Source organism: Coloeus monedula (assembly GCF_965178545.1).
Source record: "Coloeus monedula genome assembly, chromosome: Z".
Lineage (NCBI taxonomy): Eukaryota > Metazoa > Chordata > Aves > Passeriformes > Corvidae > Coloeus > Coloeus monedula.
The window spans coordinates 70004738-70027401 of NC_138822.1; the positions used below are offsets into that span (position 1 = coordinate 70004738).

The following is a 22664-nucleotide window of genomic DNA, read 5'->3' on the forward strand; positions in this document are numbered from 1 at the left end:
TAATAGCTAATTTTAGCCACCAGTTTCTGAGGGAAGTTTGATAGGCATGCAAATATGAACAACCCAAAGGATATTTTTAAGTGAATCACAGGTTTTGCAGGGTCGCCTGAATCACAATAATACTGGCTTGGAGTTGGCAATATTTCTACAATGTGGTGGTTGAAATACTGACCTTTTAATGGCAGTCATTTGGTACAATCATTCTAAAAAAAAGGATGGAAGAGTTACTTATTCTGAACTGGAGAATCTTCTGTGAATATTTTTTGATATAATATTCATGTTCTCCCTTGGAGTATATAAAAGAAAAAAGAGGGTATGGCACAGGGACAGGGTATAGCAAAAGTAGAACGATGAATAGAGGAACTGAAATTGTACTGCAGGGATGCTTTGGGGAGCAAGAATATGAGAAAGCACAGAAATCAGGGGAAAATTCTCATCTACTTACTGAAAGTAAATCCTTTTCCTCCAGATGTTTAGTAACAGGAGAGTCTGCCTTTAAAAGTACAAAGTGAGCCAGAATCTCAATGCTAATTTGGAATGCATTGAAACAGGAACAAGAAAGTTCTTGTAACAGCAGTGTAAATGGAATCAAAGATAAAACTATCAAATATCCCAAAGGAAATGTTCCAAAGTGTTCCATTTGTTCAAGGAAGAATTAAAAAAGTAGGGGTACATGGGATTATTCAAAGAAGAGCATGTTTACTTCAAGTTCTTAGTCCGCAGTTTAGCTTCACCATGTGTCTTCTCCATTGGCTGCCAGACTGTCATTATGGGTTATGCTGTTATTCACCAGCCAGTTTGATTCCAGCTGGACTTGGGAGACAACTTCGGTATCAGCAGGGAAAGCAGAAGCAGGACACTGCAAAAAAGGCTGTGTGGGGGTTAGCATTCTAATCCCCCTCAGAAGCCAAAGAGTGAATGCATTTGGTTCAAAAGAAGTGTGAAATGAGAGATGTTTTTGCTTTGTGCTGTGCTCAGTGCTGCAGTATTTCCGTAGCCTGTGATGTCAAGGAAGAGCTGACACAAGCACCAACCTGCACTGACTGTCCTGATGTGAGGGTGCTTTAATTGTTGGTGTGCTTGTAACAGGTTGGACTGGAGGGAGGTCAGGGAGTTAAAAGCTGCATGAAACACTCTTGACAGCGGATGAAATTCTGTCACTTTTGCTTTTGTAAATAATCTGTAAATAATAAACCTAAATTACTGAACCTTCAGTAATGTGGTCTGGGTAGGATATTTCCCACAAAAGCTCACTATTGGTTGCTAAACCTGTAAGGTTTGCAGAACACTGGATGGAGCATGTAGTCCTGTGGAGCAACACGCAGCTGATTTTTCTGACATCCCTATAGATCCACTGGGAAAGGCTGCAGACAATCCCACAGACAATCGCTGGCAGTAGATCAGTGCAAGACTGCAAGAAATGAGTACGTAGAAGGTTGTTCCTGTTACCAAGTGCAGGATGGACTTAAATACTGCTCTGAAGGAGATCTGTCAGTAACATCTAGTTAGCAGAAATATTGATACAGTAAATCAGCTACTTGAGAGGGCAGAGGTTTTCCTGGGAGAAACAATGGTGTGTATTGTCTGCTACAACATGAATGGCCAACTGAAAGAGTAGACTGAAGTTGTAGTGTAGCAGGTTCAGTCCGAAAACCGGGCAGAAACACCAATTTAGTGAAGTGGTTCTGTTCAAATTATCACTTACTTATTTTGTTTCTGTGAGATAAGAATTAGGAGAAAGCAAAGCAGGCACAAACCTTAAACAGTTGCGGTACAAAGGAAAAGTTTTATTACTAGCAAAATTAAAAGTAAAGAGAAATAACAAGAAATTAAAGCAAATGCCCCCCTCCCCCTCTCCAGCCACTTCCCTCATTATTTCAGCTCACACAAAGGGTAACAGAACATGGGATGTTAATCAGTGTTGCAGTTCTTGATAAGTCTCTTTCATATGCTTAAGGAAAAAAGGGTTTTCTTCAGCTGCATGTGGTTCCCAAACTGCCACCAACAGCAGACCCGCCCGGTAACAAACAATCTGCTGTGGTGTAAAACATCTCTTCCATGAAAAATCTCACGAAAAATCTCACAGTTCCTTCACACTGCCAAACATAGGCTATCACATGGGGTTATTAATTCTTTTAAGGATGAGTTATTTTGGCCTGAACACAAAGGCTTTTTTTTTTCGTGACGGGAAGTCTCTAAAAACCTCTCAATACTTCTATATAGCCTAGCATAGGCACTCTTCACAATTTTCACGGGCTGCACGTGAACTTGTCATCCCCCCATGTACTTAAAATGGATTAAAGAGACAAACAGTTTGTGGTATTACAGTTTCTTACCACGGCATGCAAGAAGGTTTCTTTTAAGCTGCGCGCCAGAATCGCGGCCCCGCCCTCTTTTCTCCCGTCGCCATTTCCAGCTCCGTCCCACGGGACTCACTTCTCTTTCTCTCTGACCCTGAAGCCGCCATGCTGAAGGGTGTTCTTGTTCAGGCTTTACGGTGGGGAAAGCCTCGCTCCCTTTGTGCTGCTGGCTGCGTGGTGTCTTCTTCAGTTCAGCACGAAGTGTGCTGGCTGCAGACAGGAGGCTCTGCCGGCTCCCGTTGGCTCCGCCGGCTCCGCATGGAGAGGAGAGGAGAGGGACCCGCCCGTCCAGGAAGCCGCGCCGGATGGGTATAGCTGTGTGGCAGTCCATGGCTGGTTTGAGCTGTGAGCAGTCCATGGCTGGTTTAGCTGTGTGGCAGTCCTTGGCTGGTTTTAGCTGTGAGCAGTCCATGGCTGATTTGAGCTGTGTGGCACTCCATGGCTGGTTTAGCTGTGAGCAGTCCATGGCTGGGTTTAGCTGTGAGCAGTCCATGGCTGGTTTTAGCTGCCTGCGGCTCTGGGACAGTTCCCCCCACCCAACGACCCAGGGTCCGTGCCACGGCACTGGGAAAGGGAGGGGCAGGGTCCCGGCCCGGCCCAGAGGGGCCCGGACGCTTGGAGCCCCACCCCCAGCTTCTGGCAGGCGCGCTCCGACCAAAGGTGAATCATGCTTTCCATGCGGTTTAAATATGTAAATTGTGAGAAGCGTCATTAGTCTAAAAGACTGTCCATCAACTCAGGTTCAACCCACTACATGTAGTAATTGTGCAAAAGGTGTTTATTTGTGTAGTATTCAACAGCAGATCACCCAAGACTCAGAAGCCACATAAAATCTGACTGCAATGATGAAATGTTCAGATCAAATCTCTGAAGAGAGACCCTAGGTGATTACCTGGGGTGACTTCAATGTCAGCAAGAGCTCTGATAGGGAACCAGTCAGCTTTTGGAAAGTGCATCTAGTCTAGGATCTGTCTTGTTCCTTTATTCCCATTAGGCATTGTGTTTAATGAGGTTAACTTGTTAAAAAAAAAGTTACTAAATGTAGACTTTTCTTTGAGAGACTATATAATGGTAAACTCTGTGAGAGGTACTTAAACATTAGGCTTGCTGTGCACTAACAGTTTTCTTTTTCCAACAGTTTTTTTTTTTTCAAAATACCTTAGCATAATAAAATAATCATCTTAAAATTAACAATTATGTAATATTAATTTATTTCATCAAAAACAATGGAAAAAGTCTAGACACAATGGTCCCTCATCCACCTTTCATTGTTAAAACGGATAGCATTAACACATAAAATCTAAGTTGATTCTGTATATTTTTCTGCAGAAAAACTTTAGCCTTCAGGCGCAAGTGTGAATTTAAATATTTTGAAAGCGATATAAATCAAAGAACCCAAATAAGACCATGAAAGAACACTTTTTTTTCTTACTATATTTCCTCTTTTTTAATACTGCCTGTATGTCTATTTTGTCTTTTTTTTTCTCAACCTCTCACTTTTTTAATCACACAGGCTATCTGTAGAGACTTTTTGAGTATTCAGGAATGTGAACAAATCATGCTTGTGTGTAAGCAAGCATACTCTCACTTTTTCTAACAATGATAGCCATGTATTTATCAGTTGTCGAACACAGAAAAATAGAATAATTCAGCATATGAGTAACTCAGCTCTAGGCAGTTTTATGTACTAAGCCAAATAAACATAGTGCTTTTGAAGAGAGACTATCGTGTGCAAATTTCCAAAGTAATTTCTTTACAATGTTGATTTTTTTTTTTTTTTTTGTCCATATATGTCTTTTTACCAGGCAGCTAAATTCTTAAATTCTGATGATGATTTTAAGGCCAATTATTAAGATTATGATCCTGGTATGTTCTTTGTACCTGCCCAGGCATCTTTTTTTTTTTTTTTTTTTTTTTTAAATTAGGCTTTTAAAACTCTAAGAGATATCTTCTATGTGGTTTTGAGTGGCAGTAAGATTTTAACTGCAGACTTCATTTGCACTTCCCACAAGAAAGGTTTTCTATAATTTCGTTCAATGAGCCGTATAATTTTTAAAATCATTTGTCAATGTTATGAAGCATTGATTTAGGCCACAAATCACTGATTCCTTACTGGAAGAATAATTAACTCGCATATATACTTTTAGATGTTATTTCTTGGATTTTTATGTCTCTGTGTTATTATGATATATGAGTGACTTAATTGTATTTGCTATTACAAGATTTTCATAGGAACAAATGGATTTCTTGTGTTTAGGGCTTTAAGCATTCAACTCATGAACAGTTCCAAATTTCACACAATATTAGCATTAATCAACTACCTTAAATTGTACTGATAGTGTTGGGGTTTTTTTGTAACTATTGACCTATGAACTCTTCAATTAATTTACCATAAAAAGCAGAATTCAGATTCCGATACGGTATGAAATTTTACATATTTTAGTCACTTTAGATCTAATCTTAACAACCCAAATCTATAAACATTAAAACAATGTGCCTCATAAAGCAACATTTCTTGGGCTTTTTAAAAGGAAGGTATTGCATGCTATTAAAATAAAGCATTGAGAACCAGTTTCATCTCAGAAGTTTTATTCCACAGGAAATTTAACATAATTACTTTAATTTTCAATTCCTTGCACATTATTTCCATGTTTGGAAGATTAACCTCAACAGCTTCAGAAAGACATCAGCTTAAATTCCCAAGAAGAAATATTCTTCATTATTTCTATTGTTTTCAGTGAGATCATTACACTACCATATTATAATTAGGACAATTGATTTGAAGCTCAGTTATGTGGCAGTGTGACTTGGGGAGAAGGCATCATGTAAAAAGAACTGTGGTTAATGAACCATCCACTTAAATCTCAAAGTGATACTTTTAGGAGGAGTTAGGATCATGCAAGAGAAAAGTTTCTTTTGCTTTCCTACACACACTTTCTTTTGCTTCCCAAACCTGGTTCTGGCTGAAACAAGAGGAGCTACTTGGAATATTTGCCCCATGTTATGACACACACATCTAGGGAAAAAACTGTTTTACAGCAATAGTTTCAGATACAATTTTTGTAAATGTGAAAACTTTCAAGTTTCTGTGTACATCTAATCTTTTGGTACTTCATGAGTTATCAAAAAGTATCTGATTTCATGTTTTATTCACAGAGATGGGAAGATAAAAGTATTACTACCTTAAAAAAAAATTAAAAAAAAAGAAGGTCAAGAATATACTGAGATTGAAAGAAGTTGGTTACATGTGTCCTATTTGTACAATGATGATTGTACATATGTTGGATATGCTGTTGCTTTCTATGTGTTTCTAAATGCATAGAAAACATTGTAGTTGCTTTGTTTTTTTTCATTTTGATTGAATTACACTGTTAGATTCAGGAGTCTGGGGACTGGATCGTGTCCCACCGATTTCAGTCTACGGTACAGTCAGGGCACTGCCCTGTTCCCTCTCCTAAATACCTGTCTCTGAGGAAAAGACCTAGTGTGCTTAGGGTAGAGTGTAATTTCCTCCAAAGTTATGCCTTAAAATGGGAGATAAAAATGGGTTCAGGGTTTGAGAGACTTGAATGATCAAAAATGTTGTAGAATTAATTTTATCAGGCATGCATTTTTTTTGTGAAGACTTTGGTACTTCCTAAGGTTCTCCCTGTATTGTCTTGGCATTTAGGTATATTTTATGGTAGATTTCTTTTTAAATGTAAGTCTGGTATTTATTACTTTTTTCAGATTCACTAAGGATGAAAACTGCTTGTATATGTCTGTTAAAATTAGGAAACATAGACTTCAGAATCTGATACTAATTTCTAAACATGCAGTCAGGTATCTGATGTTTGAAAACTTGCAAGCAGTGATATTTTTTAGGATTCACATTTCTTGTTCAACTGCCTTTTTGGCATAGTGGGAATCCCTGCTGTGGTGAAGAGTGATGGGAAATATCTTATTTCTCTTCTCTTGTTGCTGCCAAAGTACTTCTTCACATTAATAAAAGAAACAATTCCTCTTGCTCAGCTAGTAAGAAAAATCTTAAATAATAATTTTGGCCATTTAGAAACTGGCTATATCTCCTAGCTGCCTTCTTTGTAAGATATAATAATTTTGAAAAATAATAAATGTCCCTTCTAGCTCAGCTCCATGCTCAGAGGTCTCCAGCTTGAGTTCAGTGATGCTGTCAGTGGAGATACTTGACCCATCAAGAAGCTTGAGCTGAAGTTCAGGTGATGCTGATGTTTGAAATAATGTTGAATAGACCTACACATCAAGCTGCCAAAGCTCTCAATCTCTATGTTCATGTACAGTTCCAGTATTATTTGCCATATGGTCACACTCAGTTTGGTACTATGACTTAAGGAGAAGAGTTTCAGCTGAACTTTGTCACAGAGGCATGCTGTTAGTATTGCATGTGTATGTCTTTCTGACAGCTGTGAAATGTTTTTTGTTTGTTTTACTTTGCTTCATTTAAGATAAAAGCTTAGCCTAATAAGTTACTTTGTGTCATCAGTGTAAGTGATGAATGAGACCTCCACCTCTGTAGAAACAAGTGAGAATTTGCACTGGTTATTTTATTTCAGAATCTTTAATACTTTGTCATTTGCTTGCTTTTTTCATTGTGGAGATAAAGTGACTGCTCCTCTCTATTTAGATGTCGGGACAGGTCCCACACATTTATGACACAAGGATAGAAAAACCACACATTATGACAGGGAAGGCATGCCCTCTGTCTGAGAGTTGATATTTAGTATGGCATTGGCCAATTTACAGTAGAAAATAAATATTGCAGAATTTATGTATGGTAAATAAATATTGCTTCCTAGTTATACATTACCCTTTCAAGTCTTGCCTAAATATTCCTTCAGCAAATTAGTTACATTAATGCTGTCAGGTTTAACCTGTCACATTTCTATTTTGTTGTGCTTTTCTTTTTGATCAGCAGAAGCTGGCTTCTATTTGTACATTTCCTTGAATTGGAATAAATGAGACTCCTATTATAAAACCTAATGTCAGATTGACTCCGTCTAGAAAGTAACAAATTTTAAAGGTCACATAAAATAGGCCATTCTCAGCTCTTTTTTTCTGAATATGTTTGATTAAAAATAGTTTGCTCTGTTTATTAAATCACTGTTTTCCCTTTAGGGCCAACTAAAGCAGAAGCAGATCTTTGCATTTGTCATCATCTTAAGGTCACAAATACAACTGGATTAGATAATGATACATACCTTTTCCCACTACTGAATTATCAGTGATGAATTATTTATCATAGTTAGGCAGACATATCAGGAGTCAGTTGAGTGTAAAATGTTACCCTGAGGGCATAGCCAGGCATTTCAATCAATGCATGTTTACATCTACTTGTGCAGACATATTTCCAGTGTAGAGTGTGGTAACCTGCAGCTCTGAAAGAAACTGGTTTTGGTAGGGGCTGAATCAGACCTATGGTATCCCAAGTGATGTTTATGAAGAATATCTTTTGAAGCTGACTTGTCAAATATGAAACGGATAAACAAAAAAGCCATGGTTGCCTTTCATTGTTTAAAGAAGATTGAGAGATGGATGCTCAAAAAGAGGCGTTGTGCTCTCCCTTTTATATTAATTTATTTCCAGGGGAACTTTGTTGCAAGTACTATCTTAAAAGTAAACATTCGGCTCAGGTAGGAAAATTCAGATCCTACAGTTTATGATCTCTGTTTAGTTGGTGCTCTGAGGGATAAACCTAATAATTTTGGGCTGACTCAGAGACTGAAAAAAAAAAAAAAACCAAAACCTTGTCACTTTTATAACTGTTATTTTGCCCTGCAGTCTAGCCTGGAGTTTCACTGTTGCTCTAAGTGCAGGTTTCAGCGTGCCTTCCAGAGCTGCACATGTGTGGCTCTCCCTGTTTCCCCACTGTGGCTGTTTAACATTCCAGGCTCCACACGCAGCTGACTTGGTGCAAGTGCCATTTCATACTGCCCGAGGCATGGTGCAGATCTTAGTCTGAAGACTAAACCTAAGAGAGCTTTATGGTGCTAAGCACCCTTAGTACTTCTGAGAAGTGGAAGAGGTGTCTCATGACACCTCATGAACTCAATGATGTGAGATTTGAATTAAGTTTTTCTAAGAATTTTTTTCATTTAATCAGAATTAAATTCTGATAATTTATATTAACCAATATTTATATAAACTGAATCTAAAAATCAAAGGCAGTGGAGTCACCATCCCTGGAAGTGTTCAAAAAACTACCGGATGTGGCAATTGGTGCCATGGATGAGATGGCATGGTGGTGTTTGGTCAAAAGCTAGACTTGCTGATCTTCGAGGTCATTTCCATCTTTTCCTTGGTTCTATGATTGTATGATTCTGAGTGGAACTAAAAATCACAACTGAACAAATATTACATGCCAATTATCAGAAGGCAGAAGAGGTAACCTATGCATTCCACGACAGCAGTTCAACAAATTTTGTGTTCACTTAGTTAAACTATACGTGTGCTGTTAATTGAATATGACAGCCCTCAAATACAGTTAAGCATGTGGGCTGGTAAGACTGGAATAGTTTTTCTGTCTCAAGCTCAGAAATCAAAGTTAGCAGGACCAATTTGATATATACACTCCATTATAAATGTGAGGAAGGAACAGCCTGCCTTCTGCGTCTTACATGGGAATAAAAGGAGTCATTAATAAAGTGTGAGTGAAAACTGAGATAAAACATGTGAAGTCTGACTTCTTCAGCAATTTCTTATTCCCTGTGAGCAATACTGTGCCAAAATAATAGAAAATGTTAACCTGTGGTTCCATTTCAGCCATTGTCAGAGGCATTGTCAGTTATTCAGGAAAAAATTTAAGGTTTCCAGGCTATTGATAAAAGCTTGTAAAATTAATTTAGGAAGAAATTATGAGTTCTTAGAAGCAAGTTCACATGCTAAAATTTTATTAAACATTTTTCAAGTGCATGGAAACTGTGAAAAATGGCAGTATTATAGCCAAACATAAGCAGACAAACATGATAATAAAAACTATCATGTGTAATTGAAATGAAGCTGAGTAGTAATGAAAAGGAGAAATACTTATGAAATCTTTCCTATTATATGAAACAAAACTGTGGGAAGAGTTTTTTCTCAGGAAAATGGTAATTTTTTCTCAGGTGCAGTAATCTTAAGTAATTCTATTAATTTTTTAGAAATGCATTGTCCAAAATTTACAGCTCTTCCTGGTTAAACCTAAACATTTAGGTATGAAATTAAGAATCTAATAAATAAATAAATAAAGCAGCCAGATTTTCAAACATGTTTTGCAGTTGTAATTTCTGCTTATTTCCATGGTATTTTTGCATGGTATATGTTTAATGATAACCATTTATATTTATCTGCATGAGTGAAGGGCTTAGGAGCTTAACTTTAGTTGTGTGCAAGTCTTTGAGTTCTTTTTGTTATTAATAGTATTGTTATATTGTTATTAATAGTAGTAGTTTTGTTAAGAAATTCATTGAAACAGAGATTTGAGCACACATCTGTACTGCAGAATCAAGGTGAATTGATTTGTGGTCTTAGATTTGCTGGAGGTCCAGCTGATGGGCAAGCCACCATTTGCTCAAATGCACGGCATTAGTTTCCTGTGCTCCAGTTTATCTCTGAGAAAACTACGCTTCACGTATCTCCTAGGAGTTTTAATGCGGTTTAGCTCATTAATACAGGAATTGTAATTTGCGATTACCAAAAATAAGCTATAAAAATATGACTTCTTTTGCTACTCTTGTTTTAATGTATCACAATCAATTCCTGAACGGGAGAACATTAAACATGCAATGTATGACTTCAGTCCACAGGGCATTTTGGTTATTAGTTTAAAAAAAATCAACACATCCCACCCCTCCCACCCGCAAGTATAAATATGTCAATACAATACTATGGGCAAATATTGTTGTTTACATTGTACAATGTATGCTTGCAGTATTTAATTTTTTTTCCAATGAAATATGCGTTTCCATAAATTCCTTCATGAAAAAAACCCTGCTGTTATTTGCTGGAAAGTGAATATGCAGAGATTATTTTTAAAGGTTTTTCCAACACTTGCTTAAGATTTTTGTGTTGAAGTTAACTTCTTTAACACAGAGGCATCACAGTTTAGGATAGACTACACAAATATTAGACTATATAAGCAAAAGATAAGTGATAAAAGAATGGTATGTTTGAAATGCTGATAAAATGTTACCATGTTATGCAATCTAAATAACATCCTGGATATGTTCAAGCATTTTTAACATAGAGCACTAAGCTTCACAGAAACTACTTCTGCAACAAACAGTTTCAGAAATGATGGAAGTTTGCAGTGTTTTACACAGACTGTTGCAATAGTTTCCTTTGATGGATTTGGTTTCATACAAAATTTTCAACATTTTAGCATTCTTGGAATATGTGACCATTTCTTCAGAGGCACACTGATAATGAAAAAGTGACAAGATGCAATGGTCCTCGAAAAGCCCAAGCCCAACAGCACAGTGCCTAAGCCCATTGTTGAAGAGGCCGAATGAGGATTCAGGAGCCTTGGGTATATGTGACTGCTGGGTTTGGACTCTGAAGAGTTTTGACAATCAGGTCTTTCCCTGGGTCTCTTACAGTAAAGCCTAATGGGAAACATGAAGGAAAATTTCTGACACTTTCCATGTGATCAGAAATTATCTGCTATTTGCAGTTGTAGTATAGGAACCATGCGGACAAAGTACAACCTAAATGAGTGCTAGTGTTCCAAACCAGTAGTAATCCTTGCCATTTTTTCCAGTTCTTCAAAAGAAGATAATTCCAGTGCACACATCCACTCTTTTGGTTCATAACAGCTACTGAAATTGAAGCTATTGGAATAGCTGTAACATAAATACATTTCTTATCAAGAAAAATGTGTAATAGTGACACTTTCTTACTTTTTATGGTATCTCCTAAATATCAGTGTTATCTTCCCAATTTTGACAGCAGCTAGATGGTATTTGGATAGGATTTATGTTACAAGCATCTGTTTGCAATGACTGTTGAACTGGAATTGGGAATATATTCTCGTTAAACCCCTAGACTGAAAACATGTTTTGTACGTAGTGTTAATATTTGAGGTATGTTTCTAGTATGCAGATTTTGCCTTTTGGAACTCAAAACATAGACTGCCATTTTCAAGCAATGGCCAACTCCCACTAACAGAAAGTTAAAGACATCACAATGTGCTCTCCATATTTGCATTTGTCATATATAAATTCATTTACAATGTGGGTACTTAATTTTTGCTTTTAGTTTAGATATGTAAAAGTTAGGACACAAACATTCCCTCTTTCATGTGTGAATTCTTTTATTTACAAACTCTATTAAATAGTATTTTATACTTCGGTGAAATACCAACTGGCCATTCTTCAGCTTCTAAATATAGCTCCTTCATAGTGAAAATCATGCATATTAAAATGTTTCTATATATATTTATATGTTTATATATTTACTTTTAGTTGATTGAATTGTGTAAAAAGTACAGAATATGTCTGTATTTATAGACTGGAAGTACATTAAAACCAATAGTAGAGAACTGCTAAATGCATTTTTTTATGATGTTTGGCAGCTGACTGCTGCTTTTCATGAAAATTCTGTCCAACAAATTTTCCCATGAAAAACCTCTGTTGTTTTTGAGAATTTTATATGTGATTTACTGTAAGACACTTTTCAGATGCAGATGGTTTGTGTCTTAAGAATGGAGGAATGCATTGAAATCCAACTTACTGTATTAGTTTGATATGAACATACCTACTACAGATGTAGTAGCCACAGAATTATCAGTATTTTAGGGAAATGCCAATGATTAAGAGCTATACACTACCTTTTTGTCATTTTTGATTGGGGAACTGGTATATGCAAATTGGATTAATAGTATAGAAGTAGAAACCAAAAAATGTAACACTGCTTGTATTGTTTCTTCACCCAGATTTTTGTGCATTTAAAGCAAAAGTGAATCTTCTAATGGGGTCATTAAATCTCCCACTGCTTTTGGGTATTTAAATACCAAGTTCATAGGCAACTAATGGTGTCACTAGCTTTACCCAAGTATTTTTTAATTTGTGAGTCTTTCTTCGATTGAAAGGAGTTGGAGTCTTTAAGAAAACACTTTAGTGAGTGACTGCTAGCCAATATATGCCTTTTTCAGCAGCTTACATAACACTGGCATGCATCCAAGAGCCAGGTGTGTCAGTATGGTTCTCTGCTGAAATTAATGTGCTCAAATTAATGATCCTTCCTTAGAAACCTCAGCTTTTTTAGAAGTTCAGGATGACACTTCGTTAACTTGCCTGATGAGAATAAAATGAGTTTTATTTCTGATTTGCAACATGTACATCACCTGTAATTTTTGTCTGCAGATTTTCCACATGACATACGATCTGGCCAGTGCAGTGGTGAGAATCTTTAATCTGATTGGAATGATGCTCCTGCTGTGCCACTGGGATGGTTGTCTACAGTTTTTAGTACCATTACTCCAGGATTTCCCACCAGATTGCTGGGTGTCCCTAAACGGTATGGTTGTAAGTATTGTTCATTTTTCATTGTGCTTTCTAAACATTATTTTTCTAAACAGTTAGCTTCAGAATTTAGAGTAAAAACACATGCCTAGTAATATGCTGCCCTGCAATTTATTCAAGGTTACTCTCATATTTTGTTGGCTCACTTGCTAAAGTTTGTTCTGTAGTCCTCATGGTCAATAAAATTATATTGAATCGTTGTCAGTAAATGAGCCAGAAAATGCTTTCAGTTTTAAAGTCAGTATAATGTATTAACCCTTATTCACTAAAAACAGCCACCCAAAAGAAATATGGAAACACTCAGTTCACCAGTGCTTCCAGTTTAGGCCAGAGTTTCAGAATGCTACTGAAGGTAGATTATTGGCGTTAGTTTCATCTAATGTTTTCCTCAGTTTGTAAACTTCTGAGTTACGTAATGATCCATTGTTCCCAACACACAGATCAAGATTTTTCTAAGTAAAATAAGATAAATAGACTCAGCTGGGTGGTAATTTTCTGTGTGAGAACAGACTGTTCAAGGACAGAATGTGACTGTGTGTTATTTATAAGGACAGGTAATGACTTTCTACTTAAAGGACAATGGCTGTGAAAAATACAATTTTTTCTTATCAAGTCAGATAATGCAGCAGTATATAGAACATTTTTGTAGTAAATACAGTGAAATTGTCGGAATGGGCCTATAGCCAAAAAAAAAAAAGCCGCAAGAAGCTCCCTCATTGGTAATCTGAAAATATGTGTGTCTCTGGTTTTTGTAATCTTAGGATCCATAAACCATCACCTTTATGGTAGATGGGCATCTTGCTCAGTCTCACATATTCCTACTGTAGAATCATAACAGTATTTGTTCCTTTAGGAACATGGTACTGCACATTAATGTCGGAGCTCCTTGACTAAGATTGTCAGTCATGCAGACAAGTATTTGCAGTCATCAGGCAACGTCTTTAATGATAAGCAGCATGTTTGCTGACATCTCATTGTGCCTGCTTTTCTAAAAAAAATACTGACATATCTTCAAAAATGGGATTGCTGCAATAAAAGTAGGTCACCGCAGTGCTGACTGGCACATCTTTCCATTCTGCTATATTCTGTGTTCTGCTTTCTAACATCTTCCATTCACATTTGCAAAGCGTAAATTTTCTATCAGCTTTTTAAAGATCTGGATGAAAATCATGCTAGCGCGTGAAAGGAAGCCTTGGATTACACTTAATTGAAGTATTTAACTTTTAGAAAACACTGAACTATTAAATTCTCTCTGCTCCTTAAGAGCTACATTCAGTCTTAAGTAAGCTGTACACGCTATGCACATGCTCAGAGCTTTCTTTCTGCCTACCAATGTTCAGGGCTTTTTTTTATGGAAACAACACTCTCTTTCTACTGTCCACATAATCTTGGAAAGATCTTTTCTGAAAGTTGCACCTATAAAATTTTTCTGACAGCAACTAAATTGTTTATGTTGAATGAACATTGAGGAGAAATTTCAATATAAAGTTCACAGCATAGACAGTCTTTTAGGCCAGTGGCAAGTGAAGGAATGGTGGGCGGCCAACCTGCAATCAGGAGCATATTTAAGACCACTGTTAGGCAAAACATCTAGCTAGACCTTTCTTCTGACTGTGTCATGGTGTTATAAGACATTTCTTGATTGTTTTCCAGGCTCTGGGAATGAATTCTTTAGCACTAAAAATAGACCCGGAAGCTGCCATGGAATATCAGTCCTCTAAAATGATAGAGATAACAGAAGGATGTTGATGATAATGATGATGGTTATGTGCTTTTCTGGTGTATTCAGAGTCTAACTGACAGTTGAATTTGGAGTTTGGAAGGGTTTCATGTTCCTGGTACTGCAAGAGCTTTGGCAAGAGGGAAACCTTACTCTCCCAGAATGCTGTAGAATATAACAATTTAATCTACTCTGAATTTTAACCTTTGTTACTGAAATGACTGCACCAGGTACTGGGTCTTGGACGCAAAGTAAAATTTTGAACTTGTTCATTGCAATCATTGGCTTGCTTGGAGACTTACTCAAACCGATGTGTGCTCACCCAGAAAAAGTCAGTTTTTCCACAATGTAAGTCAGTGGTGAGTCAAAGCATTTGCAGGTAATCTGATGAAAAAGGAAGTAAGGACGTCAGAAGGATGACATGCTGTCTCCTTAACTGACACAGCCCAGCCTACTCTTCCAGTCCATAGTTCCTTTCTCTTCTTGCACATTAGTTGCTTGAGGCTGCAGAATGCAAGAACTTTTAAAAGCCTTCTCTTGAAAGCTGTTTCTTCTGTTTTTGAACTGATACACAAAAGTACCCAAATTCCACAGGCATGCTCAAGGTTTTAATTTATAAATACGGTAAAGGAAAATAACACAGATTTAGTTTAATGTCACAGAGGAGTAGGAAAATGAACCCAAGTTGCACGTTGCTTACTAGCTCTCTGAACAATGTGACTGAATGCAATTAAAACAAAACAAATTAGTTGGATTTTTATCTTTGAAAGGTTAATAAAAACATCATAGTCCAACACGAAGAAGACTATAAAATGAAAAGCCCTATCTGTAAAAGGGGATAAGATCACCACTGGTTAGTACTGTACCAACCTACAGCATAAGTAGTTCAACAAAATTGTTCAGATCCCATTGGCATACTCTCTTCCATAATAGTAATTATGAGCCCATATTGCATCTGTACGCTAAGCTTGACCTTCTTAGCCAATTCCTAACGTAGGCCCTCATCTTGCTATGAAATGACTGCCAGAGCTGACCTCTTCCAGAATATCAGTGCACTGGTCATTAAAAATAAGAACACTGGTAAATATAAAATGAAAGTAAGTAGCAGCTCTTTTCCCCCCACACTTTAAATCACATTCCAGCCCTTATTACAAACAAAATAAGAGTCAATTACTTGTAGGAGGTAATATAGCTCTTTGAAGCCGTTCCTAGTTTTTTTGACACCTGGATTTTTTCATTCCTAAAGAAGGTCTTTTCTGAAGAAGTTTCACAGACTTTCTTAACGATGCTGCCTAATTTCTCCTTGGCTCAGAAAGCCTATTATCTTGTGTAATTTATCCTCAGCTTTCCGATTTGCATTGCTTTAGACTGGTGTATTTCCGTAATGACTCATAGACTAAACATTTTTGTCATGCCTTAGAGTTTGAGCCAGTAGTTCCTTAGAAAATTAGGAGTAAAACTTGCAGTTGAAACTAGGTATACACAAAACCGGAAAAGCACAGTGGTCTTCTGCCATACTCAGTCTGTGCAAACTCAGATTCTGCATTCAGTTTCAGGTGCAGTAATTCCAAAACTGGTCTGTGAGTCCCAGCTGATGGACTCACCTAGTCAGGTCTTGTATGGAAAGGGTTTCTAGGCAAGTACAGATGAGCAATGACACTGATGCCATCTGGCCATCTAAACATCACAGCCTTCAATAAAGCATCCCTTGCAGCAGATCATTACTAACAGTATCTGAAGATTCCCAGCCTGTATTTTCCTGTCTGTATTTGCAATAATTAGTTGTATGGTTAGGAGAACACATGATCCCTTAAGCAAGGTATTTACCTGGCCTTCACAGGTTTTTTTTTATTTATAATGTTCTATTAATGAGATAAAAGTAGCAGAGAGGTATAGAATTTAACTTGAACGGTGAGTTTTTTAAAAGTCAAAAGGGTCTGTAAAGCTTTTGGAAAGGCCTTACTTTTCTGGCATTTCCCCTTGCAGTCAGACGATGTTTGCTCAGCAGGAACCCTTCAGGTACTCTGATTTATTTTGTTTTGTCTTTTCCTTTCTGTCCTTGCAGTTGGATTGTTTGCAGCTCTCAGGGTGTTTTAGGTTTGGATTTAGTAACCTGGGATTTTGTATTGTACTGACGCCCCTTTGTGTCTCATAATTTCCTCAGGGCAAAGAAAATCAGACCTTCATCTCTGATAGTATCAGCATTGCTAGGAAAAGAATTTGTGAATTTCTGCTGTAGAATCTGGTAGTCTCTCTCATTATAAAATGAATTACTTAAATGAATATTCGATAGGGAAATTCAGAAGGGCAGGAGACGGTGAGGATTTATAATGCCTTAAGAACTATGCTAACATATATATAATATATAAAAAAGCTATTTAGTATACCACCCAAAACTATAATTCTCAACATTTCTTACTAATGAACACCATTTTTAATTACACAATCACTCCCCCCCCCCCCCCCCCCCCAGTAAGATCTCTGTTTTACTTAGTGGAACTCAAGGATTTCATTATAGTCATTTGATGTGTTATTCTGCATTGGGTTTTGTCCTTTTGGATAATGCATCAGCTTAGCATCTTCTTCCCTATAGTTGGCAATTGGGGAAGCTAATTTTCTCATGAGATTTTTTCTTCATTTGATCATTATGTGATAGCCATCATTTAGAGCTTCACAAATGTTTCTGAATACCTTTTTTATTATTATAAAATATCACAGGGTCACATTTAAAGCATTAGATTCCTCTGATTTCATTTGCAATGCTGAGCAATAAAAGCTTATGTAAATCAAATCCCATAGTCTTATATTAGGTACTTAAAAAGTATGGACCATATGGAAATCATCTGATTACTAGAGGCACTGAGGATCAGATGAGGTATACTACTATTCTAATGTATTTTATAGTAATATATTTATGTTAATGTGTATCTATTTAGTTAGTGCAATGCTTGTTGGAACAGATAAAAGTGCAATTACTAATCAGAGATAGACTGGGATCAAAATTAGTGGAATTGCCCAAGTCAGATACTCTGTTTGCAATGCAATTTGGAAACATGGTAATACTGGTAACAACAATATGTAACTGACATTCTTAGGACTAAGACACACATATTTTTGAATCTACAGTGAATAATTATATTGCTTCTATTATGTGCAGCTGTTCAGAATTCAGCTACTGGTCTCTCCTGCCCTGAGCAGTGACCTAGTCACTGAGGTCAGTCTGCTTCCTTCTGCATTAAGATGATGAAGTAATGACCTGTTTCAGTGGTCTGGCATGAAGTGATAGGCCTAAAAATATATTAGCTCGGGAGAATATATTAACTTGTGTGATTTGACAGTAAAAGAAACTGTAGAGGAAAATCTTGTGGATGTGCTGTGCTAAATGGCAAGGAAGGTTTAAGCAGACTGAGGAGGTGCATTAACTGTGATGCCAAAATTTTATGCCAAGCTAGTGGGGACTAGAGAAATATGGTATCTGAGGACACTGTTGATTTAATTCAGTGTGTTGTGATCAATGAAGAGAAAAACAAATCAGGTTCTCATTTTTATAACAATTGCTGAGGCTTTAGGAAGCCCACTTATGTTTTGGTTTATGCTTTTTACTGTTCTCTGACAGGTTAGCAGGTCATCTGCTTTTGCAGGCCTAGAATGGGAAGTAGTAATAATTTTTCTTTACAACCTCCTTGCTTCCTTCCAACCTCCATGGTGTAATATTTTGTATGTTTTTTGATGTCTTGTATACTTTGGACTGTGCATTTTTGTCAGTAGATTTCTGATGTGCTTAGATAAAAACAGTTATTAGGTCTCCTGTGCCTCAAAGTTATTGAGATTTTTTTCCTGTATATTATTTCTACCATTAATGTCTTCTCAGATTATAAATTTTACTTTATTGTCTTAACGCCATGAGCTAATTCAGATGTGGAACCTTTAGAACTAAAAAATAAAGGTGCAAAATCAATTACAGTGAGGTTTAGAACTTTCTAAAAGTTTAACAATACGGAAAGTTATACTTGAATATTTGGATAATAACTGCCTCAAAAGGGAAAATAATCTTTCAAAGAAGGTATTCCTGGTTGTAATCACACAACTCCACCAACTCTGAACATTGTTTAGCATTGCAAACTCAACTATTGTCATAAGCCCTTCCACCTAACCTTACTCTCACTAAAATGCTTAAAACTGATGTTGTAGTATTGATGTATTTACTTGATGCTGCTTTTGATACTTATTTCAGTAGATATTGGTGCTTAATGCAACCAAGAGGAAGGATCTAAATTAGGACACATGTTCGTGAGTGTTGACTGTAGCACTATCTTACTGATGTGATAATAGGTGCTAAAGAGGATGACTTCTGTAATGAATTAGTTGGCTGCCTTTCATGCTTCTGTTTCTTTCCAATAGAAAGCTGGTCTTCCTTATATGGGATGAGAATAATGAAACAATTATTTAGAGGGAGCATACAAAAACAAGTTGATAAAAGAGGCTAACTAATTTCCACACTTTTTCTTTGTTTTCAAAAGAGCTGGTAGAAATATGTCAAGGAGGAGATACAAGGAAGAACTTGCATGTTTGTCATCAAAATTTAGTTTCCGTGTTTCTCCCTCAAGAATCAACTGTCTTGGTTTGAAAGACAGGTGTCTGCTAAGGAAGGCAGGAGCCCCCCTTGGAATGACAGATGCAAGTCCCCTTCCCTCCGAGTTACTATAATTTTGAAATCAAGGGGGCTTTTAGGCAAAGATGTGGGAAATAGGAATAACAGTTCTTTACTATTATATATCTATATGTGTATAACCAGTCAAACAAACAGCAGTAACTCTGGCAGTAACAGCAAACAATCCCAAACCCAGTGCCAGCCTTCTCGGCTGTCGGGCCCTTTCCCCTCGGGTGCAGTTCCGCTCGCAGCCGGCAGGGGCGCTGGCGGCTCCCGGTGAGCAGGGCAGGTGCGATGGTTCCCCCGCGGCTGCAGGGGGCGCTCCGGAGCGAGCTCGGGGAGCACGCGGCAATGGCGGCCTGGGATCCCGGGAAGGGATGGGACAAAGGCTTCACAAACCCCTGGGCAGCCGATCCCGGACTCTCAGGAACAGCAGGCTGGAACGGCAGGATAGAACGGCAGGGACGAGCACAAATCCCGGGTGGCAGACGAGATGTATCCAAACGGGGAACCCCCCCGGGGGTCTGGGCAGGCAGGGCGAGCAGGGCTACAGCGCAGCGAAGGCTCCAAGCAACGGCGGGGCAGGGCGGCCACGGCCCGGCTCCGAGTGGGGCGGGGAAGGCGGCTTTGGGATCCCGGGGCTTCTCCAGCAGAAGGAAAAGCAGCTGAAGAAAGCAGCCTCCCTCTCTGTCCGATTCGGGAGACCGACTGCCCACACACCCAGGTGAAACAAAAGAGCAGCCAGATGCGCCCCACCCCATGGCCAGCTCTTTTGTTTTTCTTAAGGGCCCAGCCGTTTTCTCCCCTAGCAAAACGAATGGGGAAAATTCCTTTAACAGAAAAAAAAAAAAAAAAGAGAGCTCCTAAAACCCCAACATCAACACAACTCATAAATGCTTATGCTGCACTATATTGTGAAGGGATTTCTGGTAACTATAAACTGCAAAATATTTTATGTAAGCCTTACACCGGAAAGAATACAAGAAATTGCACATAATATGGTGAAGTCTAGTGTTGTGTTTGATAGACATTCGAGGGGAAAATAACAGACTTCATAAAGTGTGCCATAAGCCATTTCTTTAGCAAAAAAATGTGAACTAAAGTAAAAACATAAATTGGACCTGTCATGTTTTAGGACTTTGTATCCCACATTTGCCCTGGAGTAAATATTGAGGAGGTGTTGTAAGCACCTCTCTGTTGTAGAAGAAAGTGTTCCCTTTGTTCTGGGGGGAGCTGGATCAGTCTACTTTGCTCTGTAAATTTAAAATGTTTTTCTGCATGTAGTGGTACTCTGGTTTGAACTGGAATATAAATGTGAAACCATTATTCTGAAGTAGCTCTTCATGGATGGCCTTTTCTCTTGTGATTGGAGTATCCAAAAACTGAACTCTTGGAATATTTATGCCAGACCAGGTTTCCCAGAATAAATCCAGTGCAGATATATCCAGATGAATACCATTCATATACAGCTGTTCTTCAGTAAATCTTCCTCTTTTTAACTGCAAACCTTAATTAAAATGCAGAGTCTAATTCTTGATCTGTATGATTTAAGACTGCACGAAAATGTGGTTTGCACAAGCTGCATATTTTTGTCAAGGGGTCATTATCACAATCAGATTTTCTCAAGAGCTCTGATTTTACTCCTATTAACTGTTGGGTTTTGGCATATCAAATTTGAATTTTCTACACATGGCTATTCAACATCTGACTCATTCTAATATTTAAAGTACATCTGGAGAGAAGTCTCTGTTGGGATGCAATTAGGCATAAAAAAATGGCCATCTTAAATGGCACATTTAGAATGCTTATATTTCACATTAGAAAAAATCAAAGGAAAATACTTTGTTCTGGTTCACATAATTCTAAACCAAGTCACTCTGATACATGAGAAACTTGAGATACAGGTCTGTGTCTACCGGACCTATGTCAGTAGTCTGTAGGGTCTGTAATCTGGATTCCCAAAATCCCAGAGAGAGAAAAGAGGGTTTTATAATGCTTCTTTTTAAAATGTGATTGTTTCTGAACTTCTCTCTCCACTCCATGGAAACTTTAATATTTCATATTTTCCCTTTAATTTGAATTTGAATGAAGTTAAAAGCTTCCCTGTAAAACTGGAATTCTCAATTTGCATTCACTTCCGGTTACCAAAACATGAGAAAAGCAGGAAATACATGACATTTTATTTTTTTCCATTTGTTTTAACCTACTAATTTTCCTTCATGTCTGAAATGGTTGTGCCTATTCTGCTTATAAATATAAACCAGGGATGTACACAACTCATTTGTGTGTAGGCTGCATGTATTTTGCCTGTTTTAAAAATGTAGGATAATTTTCTTTAAGATTGCTCTCATCCATTTGCTTTCCTGCTCTTCCTGCTTTCTGCAAATGTACTCATTTGAGCAGACTCAACCTGAACTAATTCCAATAAAGATCTAAAAATTTCAGAAAATTGAATCTAATATAAATGATAGAAAAGATTTTGTATAGGAAGAATTTTATATTCTCTGTAATAAGCAGCATCTTACTTAATGTTGTTGCTAATGAATAAATTTTGAATATCTTCTAGATGTGTGTATAGATGTTTACATACTACTTGTAAGAGCAAGCAGTGAATACTTTTTGTATCAATAGCTTTAATTACTGAATGCCCTTTAAATAAATTTAATTGCTGAATGCCCTTTAAATTTCTCCTATCTAGATTTTTATATTTGTTTCATTTATGCTTTTGGAGATATTATTGATAGCATAAGGAAAAGAACAAAGCCCTATGGTAAGACTTCCTCTGGCCCATATGCCACATTTAATAATTTGCAGTGGGTTTCTTTTCCTTGTGTGAGGAAAAAAGCAATATTATCATTAAAAAAACCCTACTATTCATCAAAAAACCAACCTATCTAATTTAGCTGCAAACGTAAAATCATTTTCTCCCAAATTTCATAAAAACATTATTGATATTACCTTAATTTTTTCTCTTTGTTTTGAATGGCTGGAGTTTATTACAAAATATTCTTGACAGTCTCCTGTGAAGTGGATTGGAGCAGTGAGAGATTAACACTATGAGGCCTTGTTTAATAGCACAATATTACTTGTAATTTGGTAACATGAGAGATGCTAACATGAGAGAGTTTCTCTGAAACAATCTCTTTGAAAGCCAGTAACTGTCATTTGAATGAGGTAAGAAAATAATGCCCATATTCTTCACAAATGACTCATGTTCCCTTTCTAATCCATCACATCATTTTAGTTACTGTGTATGATCTTTTATATTTGGAAGACGATGAAATTAGCTTGTAGTTGAGGGTAGCCTGGCACTTTGACAATAGTACATATAATCAAAAAAGGATTATCTATATTGGTATAGATATGGAGGCAATTAACATGACTGGTTTTGAACTGCTGCCTACTTAGTAGCAGTGTTT

The 22664-nt window shown here is 37.3% G+C and overlaps 1 protein-coding gene across 1 annotated transcript in view; it reads left to right on the forward strand.

Annotated features, from left to right (window-relative positions):
• Positions 1-22664, forward strand: part of HCN1 (hyperpolarization activated cyclic nucleotide gated potassium channel 1) — a gene marked incomplete at both ends in the record, with an annotated part of 201203 nt that overhangs the window by 97774 nt on the left and 80765 nt on the right. The window contains one exon of the mRNA XM_082302246.1: positions 12716-12877. Coding sequence (XP_082158372.1) covers positions 12716-12877 — 162 coding nt within the window. The remainder of the gene's footprint in view (positions 1-12715; positions 12878-22664) is intronic.